Raw genomic sequence first — 18831 nt, 5'->3', positions numbered from 1 at the left:
CTCGGTGATTCTTTTCTTTTCTTTTTTTTTTTCGCGGAAGGCTAGTCTCGCAATCCAGCTGGCAAACTGCGGTACGGAGCAGGGGGTTCCAAACCTGTTTTTCCCCCTCCTGTTTGTTGCTAAGCTACGGTGGCTCTGGGGTGATCTGCCTCGCATGGCGCAAGGACAAACAGCATATGCCCCTTTTGGCTCCATCGCCCGATAAAAATATCTCCCGAAACATTTGTCCGACGAGCACCAGATTGGTAAATAGGTTACCGATCGGGTAATGGCTACTGTTGCGGTGCCCTGTTCCCAAACTGGAGATGAAACACAAAAAGTGCTCTTCACTTTGCAAGCAAATCTGTCCACATGAAGTGCTTCAACAAAGCAGAGGGGCAATGGAGGTGACTTCTGAATGTACATTTACTGTATTCCAGTGATAACCAACCCTGTTCCTGCGGATGTATCCTGTAGGTTCATTTAAACCCTAATTTGGAACACCTGACTACTAATTTGCAGCTCAACAAGATCTCTAGCCGTCAAATGAGGTGTGCTTTGTTAGGGTTGGAATGAAAACCTACAGGATGGTAGATCTCCAAGAACAGGGTTGGTTTCCATGGCTGTTTTCCTGTATTTCATGGTTATAATGTGTTACAGGTATTACATGCTGAAACATCCAAAATATGTCATTTTTAGCCCTTGTGCAGTGAGACTGCTTGCACAGTAATGATTTAATTGTTTAATTTCTCTGGTTTGAGGATTTTGACATTACCTTGGGATACGTGATGTTGTTTTATTAGCACTATTACGGTCTGGTTCCCTAGAGTATTCCTAAAGTAAACATAAAACTAGGTTTTCTTTCTGTTAAGTAGCCACGTTTTTAAAAATCTGTTTCCCGGTGGAAAAGGCAGCTTTACAATGTTGAACTTAAAGAAATGGCTTTCCAATGGCCGCTGTTTTGTTAATGTTACAAAAATTGCTTCAGGGGTGGGAACATTGACGTTTGAGCCATGCCAGGTTTTAGGAGAAGCAGGGTAGTGTACTGAGAATAAGCTGCCTGCTGGTGGTGTGCTAACCTGCTTCTAAAAAAATCCGGACTGACCGATCTGCTGTGCAATTGGAGTGGTATTCACCTCCCTATCAGCAATGTACTTTAGGGAATGCTCATCATTCCAACTTTGGGAGAGACACATTGCTGGACCACCATGGTTTCTCAAAGTCAAACATCAAGTCTCATAATTATACTAGCTGGACTAGCCATTCATTCATATGAACATATTGGGGGTGACATGTCTCCCTGTCCACCTGTTTGCTCCCTGCAGTTCTGGTGAAGCAGGAGCAGAGAGACGAACAGGATGTGGCCGCCGCCCCCTCCATGCCCCCGCCCATGGCCCTGGCTCCGCCTCCCAGCCAGCCCAATCTCCACCTGCTCAGGAACCAGCTGTCTCCCCCCGACTCAGGCCAAGTGCACGACAGCCTGCTGGCCAGTCCCCCCCGAGGCCTGGTCCCCGGCTTGACACACCCCCAGCCCGCCTACTCTCCCGCAGGCTCCGCCTCCTTCCAGCACCTGCCGGGTCTCCAGGGCCACGGCCTGAGCGCAGGCTCCGACTGCCAGCTGATGAGCCCGCCCCCCGCCTTCCACCCCGCCCGGGCCCTGCCCCTGCCCCCGCCCGCCAGACCCTCGTACCAGCCTATGCAGCACAACCTGGCGTACAACGGCCAGTCCAGTCTTCCCATGAGTGCCGGCTCATCCCCGGCCTACGAACGGATGACCTACCAGCCCGACCCTGCCGCCTCTCATCCCCTGGGCCTTGGCATGGTGTATCACCCTCCCACCATGGCCTCCAGCGCCGCCCCCGGCCAATCCCTGCACTCCCACGCGCCCCCTCACCAGCACTCCCTGGGCTACCACTGCACGGCGCCGGTCCCCTCCCACCACCCAGGCTCCGTCCCTCCAGTGCAGCACTCCTGCCCACCGGCTCCCGAGCCCGCCCTCCCTCCCCCCACTGCCTCCCCATGCCTCCGCCCCCTCCCAGATGCAGCACTCCCTGGGCTACCACTCCGGTCCCAGAGCTCCGCCTCCTGTCCCTCCCCCACCACCTCGCCCCTCCCCATGGCTCCGCCCCCCTCCCAGCTGCAGCACTCCCTGGGCTACCACTCCGGCTCCCAGAGCTCCGCCTCCTATCCCTCCCCCACCACCTCGCCCCTCCCCATGGCTCCGTCCCCCTCCCAGATGCAGCACTCCCTGGGCTACCACTCCGGCTCCCAGAGCTCCGCCTCCTATCCCTCCCCCACCACCTCGCCCCTCCCCATGGCTCCGCCCCCCTCCCAGATGCAGCACTCCTGGGCTACCACTCCGGCTCCCAGAGCTCCGCCTCCTGTCCCTCCCCCACCACCTCGCCCCTTCCCATGGCTCCGTCCCCTCCCAGATGCAGCACTCCTGGGCTACCCTCCAGCTCCCAGAACTCCGCCTCCTGCCCTCCCCCACCACCTCGCCCCTCCCCATGGCTCCGCCCCCTCCCAGATGCAGCACTCCGTGGGCTACCGCTCCGGCTCCCAGAGCTCCGCCTCCTGCCCCTCCCCCACCACCTCGCCCCTCCCCATGGGGCTGTCCTCGTGCTCCGGGCCCTCCTCCCCGCAGCTGCACTCGCTCCCGTACAGGTCCCCCACCGGCTCCACACCCTCCCCGACCCCCAGCAGCCCCCTGATGCACCAGCCCTCCCCCTCCGCCGTCAGCCCCCTGGGGCACACCCTGGCCCCTCAGCCTCCCTTCGCCCCTGATGGGGAGCGACCGAGCATCAAACAGGAGCCAGAAGACAAGGAGCCCACCTTCCGCTCCATCGGACTGCAGGACATCACGCTGGATGACGGTAAGGTCCCCCCCGTCCCTGCACTCAGGGTTCCTGGTGACTTCACAGTACTCAACCGTCATCAGTTTGTCAGCAGTCTTTTGTCAACAGTCAACATGTATCAGTCAACACTGCGGAATGAGGGTTTTCAAACGTCTAACCGGCGATGACCTACAGCAAGGTTGGCTCAGACCAGCTGCGCCGCAAGTCGGTCGCGGACGGTCGCGGCGTGCTGCCGTTTCCCTAGGTCTGCATGCAGGTCGTCGGTTGGCTGTCCCTCTGAACACTGAGCCAATCGGAGGGCAGGAGAGTGCAACGCGAGGGCCGTTTGAGATCCTATCCAGGGTAAACACTAGCCGCGTTTCCACCAAAATTACCCGGAACTTTCAGTCCCAGGAACTACTTTACCAGGAACTAAAAGGTTCCTTCAGCCAATGGTTGTCTGCGTTTCCACCGGGGTCTAAAGTACCGCGAAGATTAGGCAAATTAGCCCACTGACGTTGTCGTCGGTCCATCTGTCATATGATTTCTTCTGTAACCCCATACTACCACCGAAGTAGCCTACATTATTTTCTAATAACCGGGACAGCCCGGAGGGGTTTATTCCACTTATATACAACGGGTTACCAACAATGACTATATATGGTTACTTTTGTATTTATTGATTTTCATATATCCTCTCAAACACATTATTTAACAGCAGAAAACATGCACACGTTGTAAACAATTTGCTGTTTTATTACTTTCTCGTCGTCAATTCCATATAGGCTAATCGCAAAATGACAAGAATAGAACGAAAACTCGGACTTGCGTGAAAATGTAAATTAGTAGTGGTACAGCCACCGTTTGCTTTCCTTCGAAGTTACTGCTAGCCGAGCAGCGAAGTGTGCCCTCCAGATGCGAACCATGCACCATAAATGAGTCCATAGTCTTCCTGGTCTTTTCGTGGAATTGAAAAATGGCAGTAAAATTGAGTAAAATTACGGCAGTCTGAAAAAGCTAAAGGGAAGATTACTAGAATTAACCTGTTATTTGACCCGGATAAAAAGTGCGGAAGGTGATTTCCAGTTTGCTTGTACTGTATCACCAATGTAAATTATGCAGAACTACCGCATACCTCACATAACTGTATCAAACGTTTTGAGTCAATTACAACGGGCTAACAAAGAAAATCCGGAAGAAAATATTCAGCAACCGAATTAATCCGTTTGAATGTTTTGGTAGCCTACGTAATATGCTGTCCCAGCACGAATGCTTAGCATTTTATAAAACGAATACTAAAGCAAGAAAAGAACAGAAGAGCACACGTTATAATTCCAAGACGTTGACAGGCTATAACCAAAAGTAGGCTACTGCGCCGCATAACATACAAGTTTGATTTGTTATTATGAAAATTAATTGGTTTGCCGCTGCATATTTTCAAACATGGCGGGTAATGGCGGAAAATAAATACAACACAAATGCTACGAGTACTCGACCAATCAGAAATGTTCAGCGCTGCAAGCTCCACCCAAAAGGTTCCTGTACTTTCGGAAAGTACTACCCCCCGACCAGGAACGTTTTGGGGGGTAAAACAAAGCCCCCAGAACTAAATTTAGACCCTAGTTCCTGCGGTGGAAACGCACTGAGTTCCTCAAAAGGTTCCTAGTTCCGGGGTATAGTTCCTGCGGTGGAAACGCGGCTACTGTCAGTGCAGGAGCAGGCTCCACTTCCAGTGTACAACATGAGCAAGTCAGCGTAAAGTATTCTAAAAAATCTATCAAAGCAAATTGGCTGTGCTTACAAATAGGCATTCGGTTTAGCAGCTCGAGCAGTCTGTTAGTCTTGCGTCATAAATAATGTTAGTTTATAAATGAAACTATTTCAGACCTGCCAACCTGCACGCATTTTGTGTACCAACCACGCAATTCTTGGTCAAAATGCGCAGGTACGAAATGCCAGCTGAAACTACGCAAAAAAAAAAAATTATTATTGTAATGTAATTACGGAAGACAATCAGTTAATACAAAACAATACCGTACATTTATTCGGTATTTAAACTACATCCTTCGGATTGAACCAGATGCTACGTCCTGGTGCTTGTGGTTCTGTAACCCCTCCCTGACCCACTCAACATCCACTGATACGCAGCGGTACTTTATTATCCACCGAGGCGTAACGCTGCATTGCTGAGGTAAAATGGGAAGTGGGGAGTAATAATCAAGCACAAAAATGTGACCGTAATGTTAACATATAAACCGTTACAACATGTTCAGTAACTTTACGAGATGATGCATTTCAAGGGGTATATCCTAATGAGATAAATGTGTGTATATAGTTAGCCGTAGTAGTAGCTCGCATACGACTTAGCCTCGTTACGAGACGTGTGAATAACTGATGGAGTAATTTAGCTGCAGTAACTCAAATGCTACGGAGACTCCCTGTTCAAACTTTGAATCGCGCACGCTCTGTTGGAGCAAAGTGACCACTGCAAAGGTATTTGACTATAGACTGCTAACGTAGCAAATAATTCCTATTATTGCAGCCAGTCACCCGACCAGCCTTGCAGTTAGAAAATAATCATGACGTCAGATGACGAGGATACTAACAAGGACAGAGAGAGAGCATTGTACATATTTATTGATTTACTTCTGTTGCTGTCAATGCTGTTATTGTTATATATTGTTACATTTATCATTATTATTTTAATATTATTATTATTTTACATATTATATATGTATGCTTCGGCAATGATCACATTTGTATTTCATGCCAGTAAAGCAACTTAAATTGAAAAATTGAAATTGAGAGCAGCAGACCTACTAAAAAGAAGCGAGTTCATGCCCCCCAGAAGTTCCTCGCAAAATATCAGGAGCAATGGCCGTGCCTCCGCCCCTCAAAACTTCCGCACCATGCATTTTGCACATTGTGCAATTATGATTTTGACATTAGCCACCAATGAGCTTCAGGTAATAATTTAGCTAAACCTCTAGTTACAAAAGCCTACATTCCTAGATAATTTTTCAATTGAATACTTTTTTTTTCATTAGGCGTAGGCTATATGATGTGTGCGTATATAAGCTGATTCAATTATTTAATTATTAAATAAAAACAGAAATCATGAACAGCAACTTGGTTTTATTCATAATTGACTGTTTTACATCGATACTTGAAAATGAAAACATGTTACAATATACAAAATACATTATTTCCATTTTTATTAAATAATTGAATGCATTTCACTTATGGTTATCAGTTTGTATAAGCACATATATCATATAATGAAATATTTATCATGAAAAAATTGTTTTAAGCAGGTGTACTCAAACTTTTGACTTGCAAGTATATCATAATATAGCCCAGTGCAGTGCAAGTGATATTTTAGAATCAGGTCAAATTATACAATTTTGGCTGATCACTTCAACAGTCAAAACTAGAATTATGAAGAAAGGCTTGTGTGTGCGTGCAAAGCGAAGTGGTGCGAAAGCATGTGAACTAAGCGTTACACTGACTGCTGTGGTACTCAAAATATTTTCCTAAGGTTGGCAGGTCTGCTATTTGATACCATTACATTAATTCCAGCTGAATGAATTTGGCTAGCTGTGGAGTGAGTGGTGTGCAAAGCGTTGATGCGTTTACTTTGGATCGATAAGACGAAAGCAAGGAAAAGAGAGTTTAATTTACTCCTGACGTAGATTTAGAGCTAAGAAAGCATTTCCTGTGGTGCGTCTTGTGTGAAAAACGTGATCATCGGTTCGGCAGAATAGCCACTGGTGACCGTGCTTACGGTCGCTTAGGCATGCAGATGCCTCAGGCAGCAGCAGGGTTCTTTGAAGTGCTAAGTCAGATTTGGCAAGTAAATAAGCAAATCATTCTCTGCTTTCACACTGTAGCGTTGTGTGTGTGTGTGTGTAAGGTTCAGAGTCTTGTGTGAGGTGTGTTACGTGCAGGGTGAAACTTGTGAAGAAAACTGGGGGGGGAGTTATACCAATAAACAACGGGAGACCAATGGCAAAAAATCTAAAAAGTAGCATTATAGTGTGAACTATAAGTACAGAAGTATTAACTTTTATTTGTTGTTTGGGACACACATTCAGAATGGGACACAAGATGTCAATTTGTCAGGCAGAGAACGGGACGACTTGAGCTCTGAAAAGGGGGTCTCCCTTTTCCCCCTGTCAGTCTGCACCCTGATTATATGCGTGTTACTCAAACCTGTGGGATACACGAGCGGAAGGACTTCAAATGCATGAACTTGGAAGGCAGGCATCTAGATGCAGGCAAGAACTGAAAAACAGCATTTTAGTGGCAAGTGATCTTAGCTTAAATGCACCAAAATTTCTTAAGGGCATTTGAATGGCTGATAAATGTCATCGTCATTGTGTATTTTACTGTAATTACCCTGTAGCTCTGTATTGTCTAAGGGTCATTTCCACTTGTGCTTGAAAACAAGCCGCTTCGAAATCTGTGATGAAGCGTTCGCGACACTCGACAGAACAGATCCATATCCTCTTTTTATGAATTAATTAAAACGCTGAATAATAATACCCTGAAGCACCCTTCAAAATTCGGTCATTTTGCGAAGTACAGAGATTTCCGAAAATGTCACATCAGGCCCAAATCCTCTCTGAGCTGGGTTTGTAACGGATGATGACTGTGCACACAATATAAGCGTTTATGCCGCCACTTGAAATGAAAGCTTTGCCCCAGAACCCAGGAGGTCTCTGGAGTCCCAAAGCTTTCAAGCAGATGGCTTGAGGCTGCTTTGATGCATTGTTTGTTTTTAATACAGAAGCTATTCAGTGGACTCCATTATTTTGCACATTTTTGCAACTGGCTGAATCAGCAGAAATTTGATCAGGTACTCAGGTACGCAAACCTTTAACTATTTTTTTTTTTAATACAGCACATGTATCAGTCAATTTCCAGACCTGCCAACCTGCACGCATTTTGTGTACCAACCACGCAATTCTTGGTCAAAATACGCAGGTACGAAATGCCAGCTGAAACTACGCAAAAAAAAAAAAAGATCACTTTAACAGTCAAAACTAGAATTATGAAGAAAGGCTTGTGTGTGCGTGCGAAGCGAAGTGGTGCGAAAGCATGTGAACTAAGCGTTACACTGACTGTTGTGGTACTCAAAATATTTTCCTAGGTTGGCAGGTCTGAATTTCATTTGCTGTGTTCATTAAGAAAATTAGCATCTGTTTCCAACATGAGAGGATAGGCTGCATTAAATTACTCAATGTTTTGTTTTGTCTCATTTTGCTATTTATAGTTAATACTAAGATCCTTAATAACGCGGTCTTTACGTTCATTGATAATTATCTAGCCCATTAGTTATCTAATCATATCAGTTGATTCATAAAATCTGTCTTGATTTTGTAAAACTGCCAAGTCAAAGTTATTCTGTGAGAAAAAAAGTCCCATCAGATGGTGAGCAGTAAAATGTATGGCTCTGTTTTATGCATCTGTTGTAAATCGAACAGTATGATACTTACAGTGGCAATAGTAGACATTTCAGGACTAGTTGCATTCTAGTTGCATTCTTTTCCACATATAACACATTTTCTTTAATTAACAAAATTAGATTTGTCAGTGAGGCAGTGTGAATTGATGTTGATTTCACTGATGCTATTGATATTGATTTTAACCGTGTCACATCATGTCGGGCGACACCATCGAGAGGGACAGAATAGCCGGACGCAGGGAGATCCGGTAATTCCGGTTTTCACCCGTGTTTTTATTGTCGGGGAGAGAACGTGCCGCTTAAACGAATCAAAACAAAATAAACAAACGAAAATCGTATCTGTCCACCTTCACATGCTCTGCGTAAAAATAATGAGCTTAAATAACAAACTGAAAATCAACCGAAACGCAACGAAAGCTTCTGAGCCAGGTTTTTTTGTTTGTTGGTTCTTTCCTCTCTCGGTTTCGCTCTCTCAGCATGTGGATTCCGGTCTCAGACACCCACTGTAAAAAGATGCGCACGTAGAGCTCGGGCTGATTAGCGAACACAAGCCCGGTGCTTGCGCCCACTTAACCAGTGGGCGTGGTCGCGGACTGCCTTGATTTCCTTTGCCGTACCGAGCACTACCGCAGGCAGCTTAAGTTCTTATGTCTTTTCAGCAATTTAGAGACTCCGATGTATTTACACCATTTTTTTCATATTTGTGTCTCGGGACTTGAATTTTACCTACTGTACACCTGTCCATTGTAAACAGTTTTTTGGTTCAGTATAGCACTGTATAAACTAAGATCTGCATAAAATAAGATCAGGAACCCTGCCTTTTTAATCACCTGTTCATCACAGGGGTGAGGGAAGAAATTCTTGGTGTCTTGTTCAGTTTCCGTGTTCGCTCCACTCCACATGGACCGGAAGATTAAACTAACCTGTTTAATTATTTACGCACTACCAGACCTGGGTCAAATACGTATTTGGATTCAAATATTTTTCTGTGCTCTATTGATTGCGCCTGGTATCGTTCAGCCTGCCAATATGACCACAAGGTGGGGTTTGCACTTTTTTTGAGAGTATTTCATTGGTTCCAATACACCAGACAAGATCACTAAAGCGTAGAAAAGTATTTGAATCCAAAACAAATACGTGTTTGACCCAGGTCTGCGCACTACGCACGTGCTCGTATATAGAGTCAACATGTACAACTTGTTGAGCACACGTTGAGCCCACAGAGGTCGGTTACAGTGCATGACAACTTCTCCAGACGCTTGTGTTTGCATGTGTTGGTTACGGTGGAAACCACAGCAGTATCCATTTGAATCTGAGCCCCCTGCACTTTTTTCCTTGCGTAATTGGCTCAGTGTTTTTGGTCAGATTTGTCTACCAAATAATGTCCCAGCTCAGCCGAATTCCCTAGCTGTCATTCAAAACCGTGTGCTCCCCGTGCTCTAACTACTGCACTGCCTCGGCCCTGTGGAGATAAACCTGATAGAAAGGAGAAGCATACTGACTACTGGGGACATTTTCTGTCTGATGTGGTATTTGCTGTCGCCAGTCAAAACAGCTCCTGTTTTTCATTTTATGTGGTTGTTATTGTTACTGCAACTATTCAGGGAGTGTGTTTGTGCCCAAGATTATCTGTCTGATAATCATGTGTTATACCGCAGAAGTAAACCCAGTTTTATGGACCACCTCATGGGGGGAGCTACAGTGATGATTGGCTGATTCGAACAAATCACAAGGTTTCAGCCAATACAGGCAAATGGGCCGATGTGTGAAGTTAATTGAGTCACAGTTGGAACTTGTCGGGTTTTTGAGTTGCGCGAATGGCCACCTTCCCGCTATCAGTCAGCGCTCTCCGTTCGAGCAGGCCCACCGACACGCCCCTAACCGGCAAACGCGAGCGCCCCCCGGTGGCGCGGACACGCGCGTTTAATTAACCACCCGCCCCCCCGGTCGACGGGGCGTCCAGGTGGAGCGCGACATACGCCCGCCGTACGCCCGAGCCTCCCCGCGGAGACCCGCAGCTGTCGCCCCGGCGCGAGCGCGGCGCTCCTGGTTAATAATAGGCAGGGCGCGCCGCTAACGCCGTCACAGGCGAGGCTAAATATACGATCCGTCGCCGTGGCGGGGGCCCCCCGAACCCGGCACAGCTGTCGCCGTCCGCCCAGCCGGAACGCTCGTTTTGGGGCCTCAGCCCGCCATAGTCGCTTGGAAGGAAGGAGCCCTTGAACTGTTACCGGCAGGACTTTTTTTTTTCCATTTCTTTTTTAAACTCTTTATCCTATGGCCACAGCACCCAGAACTCAATACCAAAATAAGTTTCCTTGCAGCAACCGATGACTTGAGCACCGCTGGGGCAAAGCGTAGCCGAAACTGAAGACTCAACGTCAAGAGATGAACTCCATTGAACGAATTTCGGCGGTGCGCCATATAAGTCTCTGCGCCCCAGGGAGCTTCGCTTGGGCGTAGTGTGTTCTTGCTCGGACCGATCGGATGCCCTGATCTGGTTTTCGTGTAGACGCGACGCGGCATTTCAGAAAGCAGCACGCTCCGGTAAAGTTTCTCGCCTCGGGTTTTGGCTCGAGTCTTCGGTGCTTTCGGGGAGACCGGACGAATCCCCCCGTCTTCTGCTGGACTTCCTCCGGATCGCTTCGCGGAATCGACGGCGGTATGAGTGCGCGAGCTCCACGTCCACTGCCCGTTTAGGGACGGCTGTAGGGGGCCGGCCCGTCGCGCTCGCCCGTGGGCGACGGAGCTCCCTGACGTCATGGCGCGACGCTCCAGACCCGTCACTGTTCACGGCGGCCTTGAGCCAGCTGTGATTAATGACACAGCTCCACACTCTAGGGAAAAAGAAACAGGACGGGTAGAATAATGCTCTTACTGTAAGAGGGATGTAGCTCGTTAAACACAATCCCAAACATTCCTGATGTCCCAAACGGCTGGAGAACCGGATCACGGATTCTTAAATATTCCTGCAAGTATTGACACCGTAGAAATATGATGGTAATCTCAGTGGGAAGTTTTCTTGTCATTCTGCTTCAATTGTCAAGATATAGAGAACAAAGATGAGTGATAAGAATCTTCACGGTACTTTGAAGGTACAAAGTATTTTTGACTGTCATGTTGCTGAAAAAATATTTTTAGTAACTTGTTTTACTGTAAGAGAAAGGAAATGTTCTCGTACATATATATGAACTCTAGGATTTTGTCTTGGTCCCAAATCATTTTTTCTATATATTTTTTTTTCGTTTTTAAATACTGTAGTTTTCTTTATGTTTATTATATCAGTCTTAAAGCCCCACCTCAGTGACTTGCCACTGACTGAGAAATAGTAACCGTTGTACCACATAGTAGAATTCTACCAACGTAGAATGATTTACAGTCACATTTAAGGAGGGAGATGGACGTTAACCTGAAGCTTACTCCTGTTCACCGCGCAGCAAGGCGTCTAGCAGAAATGCCATCGACGCGCCACGGGTTTTACTGAGTCACCTCACCCTCCTTCTGCTAGCGTCGGTTTCCTGTAAGCAAAGGGGGCCCGGTGGCGTCAATCAAAAGCAGACTCGGTGAATCAGTGCCGGTGACCTAAGATGGGAATTTCTACAATGATTTACTGAGACCATCGAGTTCCCAGTTTAAGCTACGCAGAGTGCAGCTACATATCTACCTCATTAGGCACAGGCAAGCACTCTCGTCGACGCTCACTCGGGTTTGGGTTTTAGAAGTGCACCCATTGCAGAAGGACTACACAGAAGCCAGTGGTCAATGGAGTGCAGAAGGTTAGAATGAAGACTGCAATACGTAGCGTAAATATGTAGGCCTATGAATTTAGTCAGGTGTGAGAGTGGATGTTGTAATTTATTTATTTATTCAATCAAGGAGGTATAATCTATTTTGTTGCAACTTCATGCTTTATTTTTGCTTTCCCGTTTGGAATGCTGAGTCATATTAGCGCACTATTCAGCATAGTAGCACGTGTTCTCTTAAGTGTATACAGGCAGCTGCTTTAAACCTTACCTTTATTAGTCTGGCTTGTACTAGCACAGCAGGGCAGATTCTACATTCATAATCCGTTAGGCTACACGTGCTTATATTTAGTAAATGTTAGCGGTCACATTAAACAAATTTTAGGTTAAACAAATTGTTTATAAGCTTTCCGCAGAGCGAATAGCGCACGCTCATAAGCAGGAAATTCAGAAATTGAAGTAGAAACCAGAGTTTCCACCGAAAGCAAACTCTGGCACTGTGTGGTGGAATCAAACTTCATCTTGCCCATTGGTTACATAAATGTTTTCCATTGAACAGGTTTCCTTCATTTAGTGGAAGGATGAACAGTGCCAGGCTACAGTATCTCTATGGTATTTTCTTTGTTTATAGCGATCTTCTGCAATAGCAGAAAATGTCTGTTGCCCTTTGGATACTTCCAAGGCAATTATATCATTTCCATAGTAACTGCCTTTGATGGCCAACTTGTTTAGCAAAACAGACTAATGGCTCCAACTTCAGATGGGAGATTCTGTGGTGAATCATTTTAATGCCGTAAGTCACATTTCCAACGAAGCCTGTGAATCAGTGGCTTTTTTTTAAAAATTGTTGACGATTAACATTTTACTCATTGAGAGATTAATGAAAGATGTTTTCTGAGGTATCTGCCTGTCTATTGATTTATCACAATAGGGATCCAAGCAGCAAAGCTATTGGAAACCCCGTTATAATTGTTCCATTTTTTATTTGTTATGTTCTCAAGCTAAAACACCCCTAACTCCTAGGCAGTTAAGCAAAAAGTCCTGAAACTTGGCTGGATGGCAAACACTGCAAGATATACTGTGAGCTCCACGATGTTTGAGACAAAGACAGTTTTGTTTTTTGTGATTTGGGTCTGCTTCACAATTTTAGATTTGTAATCGAACAGTTCACTTGTGCACATTCTTAGCTTTTATTAAAGGGTTTAAAAAAAAATAATAATAATTTTGCATTCACCTTGCAGAAATGACAGAACCCTTTATACTGTACATAGTCCCTCGATTTCAATCCCCCATTGCGCCCCCATCAGATCTTTTAAAATATAAATTTTTTGGAAAATTATTTTAAAAATCTTATCATGAACATTAAGTCCACTTGGCATGAATATTGGTACATACCATATTTGTGACAGTCCCTAACTGAATTGAGAAGCAAATATTTATGTGTGAAAATATGGCCAGCTTGGGTTATTGCTGATTGGTGCAAAGTGCAGGACACTCTTTGTTCAACGCCCTAACCAAAGTTTTTCTGGAAAACTTTCTATGTTCAATGATGGAAAAATGACAGCCAATCACATTTTAATATATGTGGATTAGCATGCAATGTTAAATAACAGCACCTGTTCTTATTTTATCAGTATGACATTGCGCATATTATGAATGGTGTGCACTACAATGATAATTTATGGCTTTCATTTCCAGGGTTATGGTCAAAAGTTAGCTTAATTAGACAATTATAGAATTTGTGCATACACTGAAAAAATAAATTAATCAATATATTTACTTTAGAAAATTATGGAAAGTGGTTGCAGTATTATTAAATAATATGTGACTTCAACTTCAAGTGCCTGTACCAAGTACTTGTACCAAGAGTGTAGGGTCATGATGTCTGTTCTATGAAATTGTATTTCATTCATCATAAAACTCTGTAACAGACATTTTCAAATTGAGCATGTTTACCACAAGGTACAGTTTTTTTTTAAAAAACATACCCATCACAGGCAAGTGAACTTTGACCGTTAACCTGCAGTTTCTTATTTAATCTCACTCGAGTTGTTATTATGAAACTGTGCATATTATGACTGGGCTGTATGTTACATGGATATTGCCAAATGAAGGTTGAACAAGTAAAATGCCCGACCAGGTGGCTGAATACATTTTAACGAGACATTTGTATTATCCCAGGACTGCTATCGCTGTTGCTTGAGCTCGAAATGATGTGTATGGGTCTGCTGTGCTTGTGCTTGGACCCCAGCAGTCGCTGCTTTCGGCTATATTTTATTAATGAAACAATCCAACTCGGCATGCTGGACCATATATGGCAAATGAAAAGTTCTTGTCGTTTTCTTTAAAGGCACATTAAAATCATTTTATTTATAGCAATACTTATAACGATAATAATGAAATGGATTCTGCCAGTGTAAGGAGGCTAAGATCCGAGTGGCATGATTGCACTTATTTGTTAGCGCATTGCCATTTTGTACCAGATGCTGGCACGGTAACAAGAGACTATTTACACTCCAATAAAGGGAATTACAGTAGTCTTAACGCTTAATTCGGTTGGGCACAAATTTAAGTGCAGAAAGATATGATTGGCATTCGCTGCCGGCCACTGGCAGAAACTCTCAGCACAGTCATTTAGGGCCACAACCATCACCGGGCCACACAATTCAGGTTTTTTACATTTTTAAAAATGTGATTTAGTGATTTGTGTTTGAGCAGTTTGGGATCACAGCTCACAGAGGGCCAGCTCTGTTGGTATTAGAGAGCGACGTCCTTGGCCCACTGGCTCCACAGTGTAGCGTGAAAGCCAAAAGGCAGTTCTCTCTCCTCCCAAAACTTGCGTTACATCATTTTTAATAATGATCATAAGCTCACCGATCCTCTCTGAGGAGGGGGTACGGGAGCCTATAACTGTGACCCAAAAGAGGGACTAAATATAGTTTCTAAAATCTAGAGCCTGAACAGAAACCCTAGCGCTTAGCTTTGAAGTGCTCTGTGTAAATCTCGGGACTTACCAATCCTGTACCGGTGGCCAGACTACAGAAGATAAGTATGTCGATGAGACACATTAGCCCCGGCTTTCTGTTTCAGCTTTTCTCAGATGTTCTAGAGAGCAGCGTGTATAATCTCGGGGCGTCCCCTCCGCATCATCTTTCGGGGTCTCTGTTCATTAAATGAGTGATAGACCGCAGGTGCCTCCCTTAACAAATATTTTACACGTTAGTGTCATTCCACTTACACTCAGTTCTGAAAACCAGCGGAGCATGAGAATTCTGCCGCCTTCCGAGTTCAGAAATGATTCACCCTGCATTCGTTTTTTTTTTTTTTTTTTCTTTTTTTGCCGTTTAAAGCGACGGAGCTGTGCGTGTAGCGGAGACTAAGTCAAGCGCTAATTCGCCGGTGCTGTTAAAGACCTCCGCTGACCGGCTGATGGGGAATTCCCGACAGCGCGTAAAATTTTACCGAAGCAAGGCGGCGGAGAGGCAACCACCGGCGATGTTTCAACGGCACGTGTTAAAAACCGAGTACAGGACAGACCCTGGGTGTGTGTGCGAGCGCGCGCGTGTGTGTGGAATCTCTCTGCACCAGTATATACAACCAAAACAGACTCAGAGAACTTAATTCACCCAAAGCACCTGCTTTATTCATGTATTTACTCTCATTATCTGACAGGGACGGTGTACAGTTTTCTACACGGATGTTCAAAGCTCAGAAATAACTTTCCATCCAAAAACAGTTGGAAGATTTTTTTTTTCTCTCTGTTATAAAGCCAGTTTTTACTCCTAACAATGGACCTAAATTTCAAATAGTTATATATGAATCTGTAAACTTATCATTATCATCTTAGTTTTCTCCAAATCATAGAAAATATGGAGTATGGAGATGGAGTAAGTTTATATTGTGATTGACATTTGTTTTGTATGCCAGCTTAATGAACACAAGGCAGGCCAGTTACAGCATGGCTGAAATATGCCGTGCAGTATGTCCACAAGATACACAATGTAAGGTCACCTGATAGTGTTCATTTCCTTGCATAGATAGGCTACTGAACACAAGTGAACTTAGAGGAGCTTGTTTACTTGTGTTAAATTGCAGGAGCATGTGTACCCTTATTTTCAGTGTTGGGGAGGAGTGAACTACATGTAATTAAACTAGTAGTTTTACTACATTTTGCAGTAGCTTGCTGGTAGTTCAACTACATTCATATTTGCATAGTGATTCAAGTAGTTAAATTACTTTTTTGCCATTTTTTATGTAGTTAACTACTGAAACTACAAACATAATATAAAATATTTTTTTCTTTACTGTTTTAGTTGTAGTCAGATAATACAAAATCCAGATTTGTTTACAACAAAAATATAACATTCCTTGCAATTTTGTCCTTGTGAAAAGCACAGATGGGATTGTTTTGTTTAGGACAGGTTTAGGTCTCAGGGGTATTCCAGGAAGCTGGATTGTCAGCTCACCTGTGAAAAATATTTGGCTATAGTTTCTAATGTTTTGAATCTGAATTTGTAAAACTAAACTTGAATATATTAGGTGTGAAATTAGCCATAAGTATTGATTATTGCTATTTATTAACAAATGTTCAGAGAAGTTGTTGCATGCTATTTTAGAAGTTACCTGGCTAACTGAGTACTCCTGCTTGGTGCAATACCCCCACCTGGACTCTAGTTTCTGGAAGGCAGGTGTCTGACTGATGGACATTGTATACAAAACCAAAGCTGACATTCCTTGCACTTTCCCGTGAATAGTGTGGTATTTTATTTTTTTGGTTTATGTATGACCTGTGAACAAGTGGGAACCTTTTGCAATAAACTCATTTGAGTGCCATTTTTTGCTGGCATGTGACTTTTTTGTATTATATTTTGTAATAATTTCATATGACGTGCATTGTAAATTTGATCTTTTTTTTTTTTACAAAGTAGTTTGAACTACTTTTTCTAAGTAGCTTAACTAACCAAACTAGATTTCTCCCTAGGGTAGCTTTGCTGTAGTGCAACTTCTTCCAGTGTGAAGTAATTGGTAGCTTGCAAAGCTATGCTTTCAGAGTAGCTTCCCCATCACTGCTTATGTTATGTAGGGTGCATGTACCCTTCTTAAAGTTTAAGTCTGAAATGATTTGTTTGGAGGCATCAATATGTGACAAATTACGAAAGTGCTGAAAATTTCAACCAGTCATGACGCATATCTTACCCGGAAAAGAAATGGTTAAAGAAATGCTCATAACACAAGTGCGAGAAAAGAACAACAGCGATAGAAGGGGGCCAGGCGGGGCATGGCTTATGACGGTCGCGGTCGTGAATGTGTGTCGCCGTGGTGGTGAGTAAACCTGGAAAAATCTATTCAAGGTGGCAGGTTTCTCTCCGTTTGAAGAAACCGGCCGATGCAGAAAGGAAGCCGCCCACACTAACAGGATGATCTGCCACAGCGTTCTCACATCATCAGTAGAAGCAACACAAACTCACAGAAACACGAACCGCCATCGCTTTCAGGCAGTTTAAAGAAACGCATTTCAAATACGGCTATTGTATGATCATTCAGTTTTTGTAGAATCTTGTTCATTTTATAAAAGCAATTTTTAATTTATTATAATGCAATCGTAATATATGCAATCCTAATTGGTACTGAGAAACCACACTGGGCCTATGATTCAGATTTGATGTCAGAAGTGTAGAGAAACTCAAAGATTCTTCCACGTCATTTAAAAGTTCAGTAAGTCGCTAATCCTAATGCTACGTTTCCATTGGCCAGTTGCGCTGTTTTCACTGTAAATCTATTAATAGATTGTTGGTGCGTAGAAACTTGTCAAGAGTTACGAACCACAGCGGCTGCGCTGGAAAATATTTGTTTTTCCACAAATGCAGAATTGGTCTTCTCGTTTCCTTTCTTTCGCGCAGTCAGCAGCATCTGACAGTAGGCATAAGGCGCTTGTGGACTTAAAAAAGAAAATTGTGTTATGAATTAAGTTTGGGTTTACTGGCTCCCTGCAGTTTAGGCTACCATGCTGCGACAGAGCCAGTCGAATCCGCACAGCGTTGCTCAGACAATTGGGCTTCTGTCGGACGCGTTTCCGAGGGACAAAAACTTCAGAACGGCAGCCATATTCTTTATATTATGCCAGGCAACCTGGCCGCCAAAGTAATTACTGAAATAGCAAAAGCGCCACCCCAGGGAAAAGAACCTATAGGAGCACAATGGATTTGCTTCATTCAGGCCTTTCACGTTTCACAAAGCTCACAGAATGGGTAATTGCACTGCGGAAATGTTCTCGCCCTCCATTAAAAAGTAATGAACCAGTCGCATTTGCAGGTCATAAAATAAAAAAAGGGATGTATAAAAAAATGTATATTTTGCACATTATTGCAAGCATGATGCAGTGAAAGTTGTGGAACTGATGGCCCCATACGGAACTGCACAATATCTAATGGAGAGGAACAACGAATAATAATAGTAATAATAATAATAATAAAAGCATGTTTTAATATGTCAGTCACAGTGGCATTGTTCAAAGTCAAGAGCACAAACAAAGGTAGAATGCTAAAAATAACTAATGTCATTCAGAATAACAAATGCCCATAGCAAATGTACCAAGCGGAGGTGCTAGATGTACAGTACGGAGTGTACAGTACCAAAATAAATTTTAAAAATTGCTATGCAGAAGAGAAAGTGCTTCTCTTCTCCCCTTTGGCCCATTTATTCATTTCAAACAGACGTTTTTGTGTGTGTGTGTGTGGCGATGCACCATCATTCATCCTTAGCCTACTTCTTGCAATTGGTTGAATATTAACAACCAGAGTTTGAGCTC

The 18831-nt window shown here is 44.1% G+C and overlaps 1 protein-coding gene across 1 annotated transcript in view; it reads left to right on the top strand.

The window, feature by feature from the left end:
* The window catches only part of LOC135256145 (nuclear factor of activated T-cells, cytoplasmic 3-like), an 81521-nt gene that overhangs the window by 58079 nt on the left and 4611 nt on the right, over nucleotides 1-18831 (top strand). The window contains exon 9 of the mRNA XM_064337988.1: nucleotides 1305-2852. Coding sequence (XP_064194058.1) covers nucleotides 1305-2852 — 1548 coding nt within the window. The remainder of the gene's footprint in view (nucleotides 1-1304; nucleotides 2853-18831) is intronic.

Source organism: Anguilla rostrata, chromosome 5, assembly GCF_018555375.3.
Source record: "Anguilla rostrata isolate EN2019 chromosome 5, ASM1855537v3, whole genome shotgun sequence".
In the NCBI taxonomy this organism is placed as follows: domain Eukaryota; kingdom Metazoa; phylum Chordata; class Actinopteri; order Anguilliformes; family Anguillidae; genus Anguilla; species Anguilla rostrata.
Note: the sequence above shows the minus strand (reverse complement) of the source record. Positions and strands in the feature narration are given on the sequence as shown.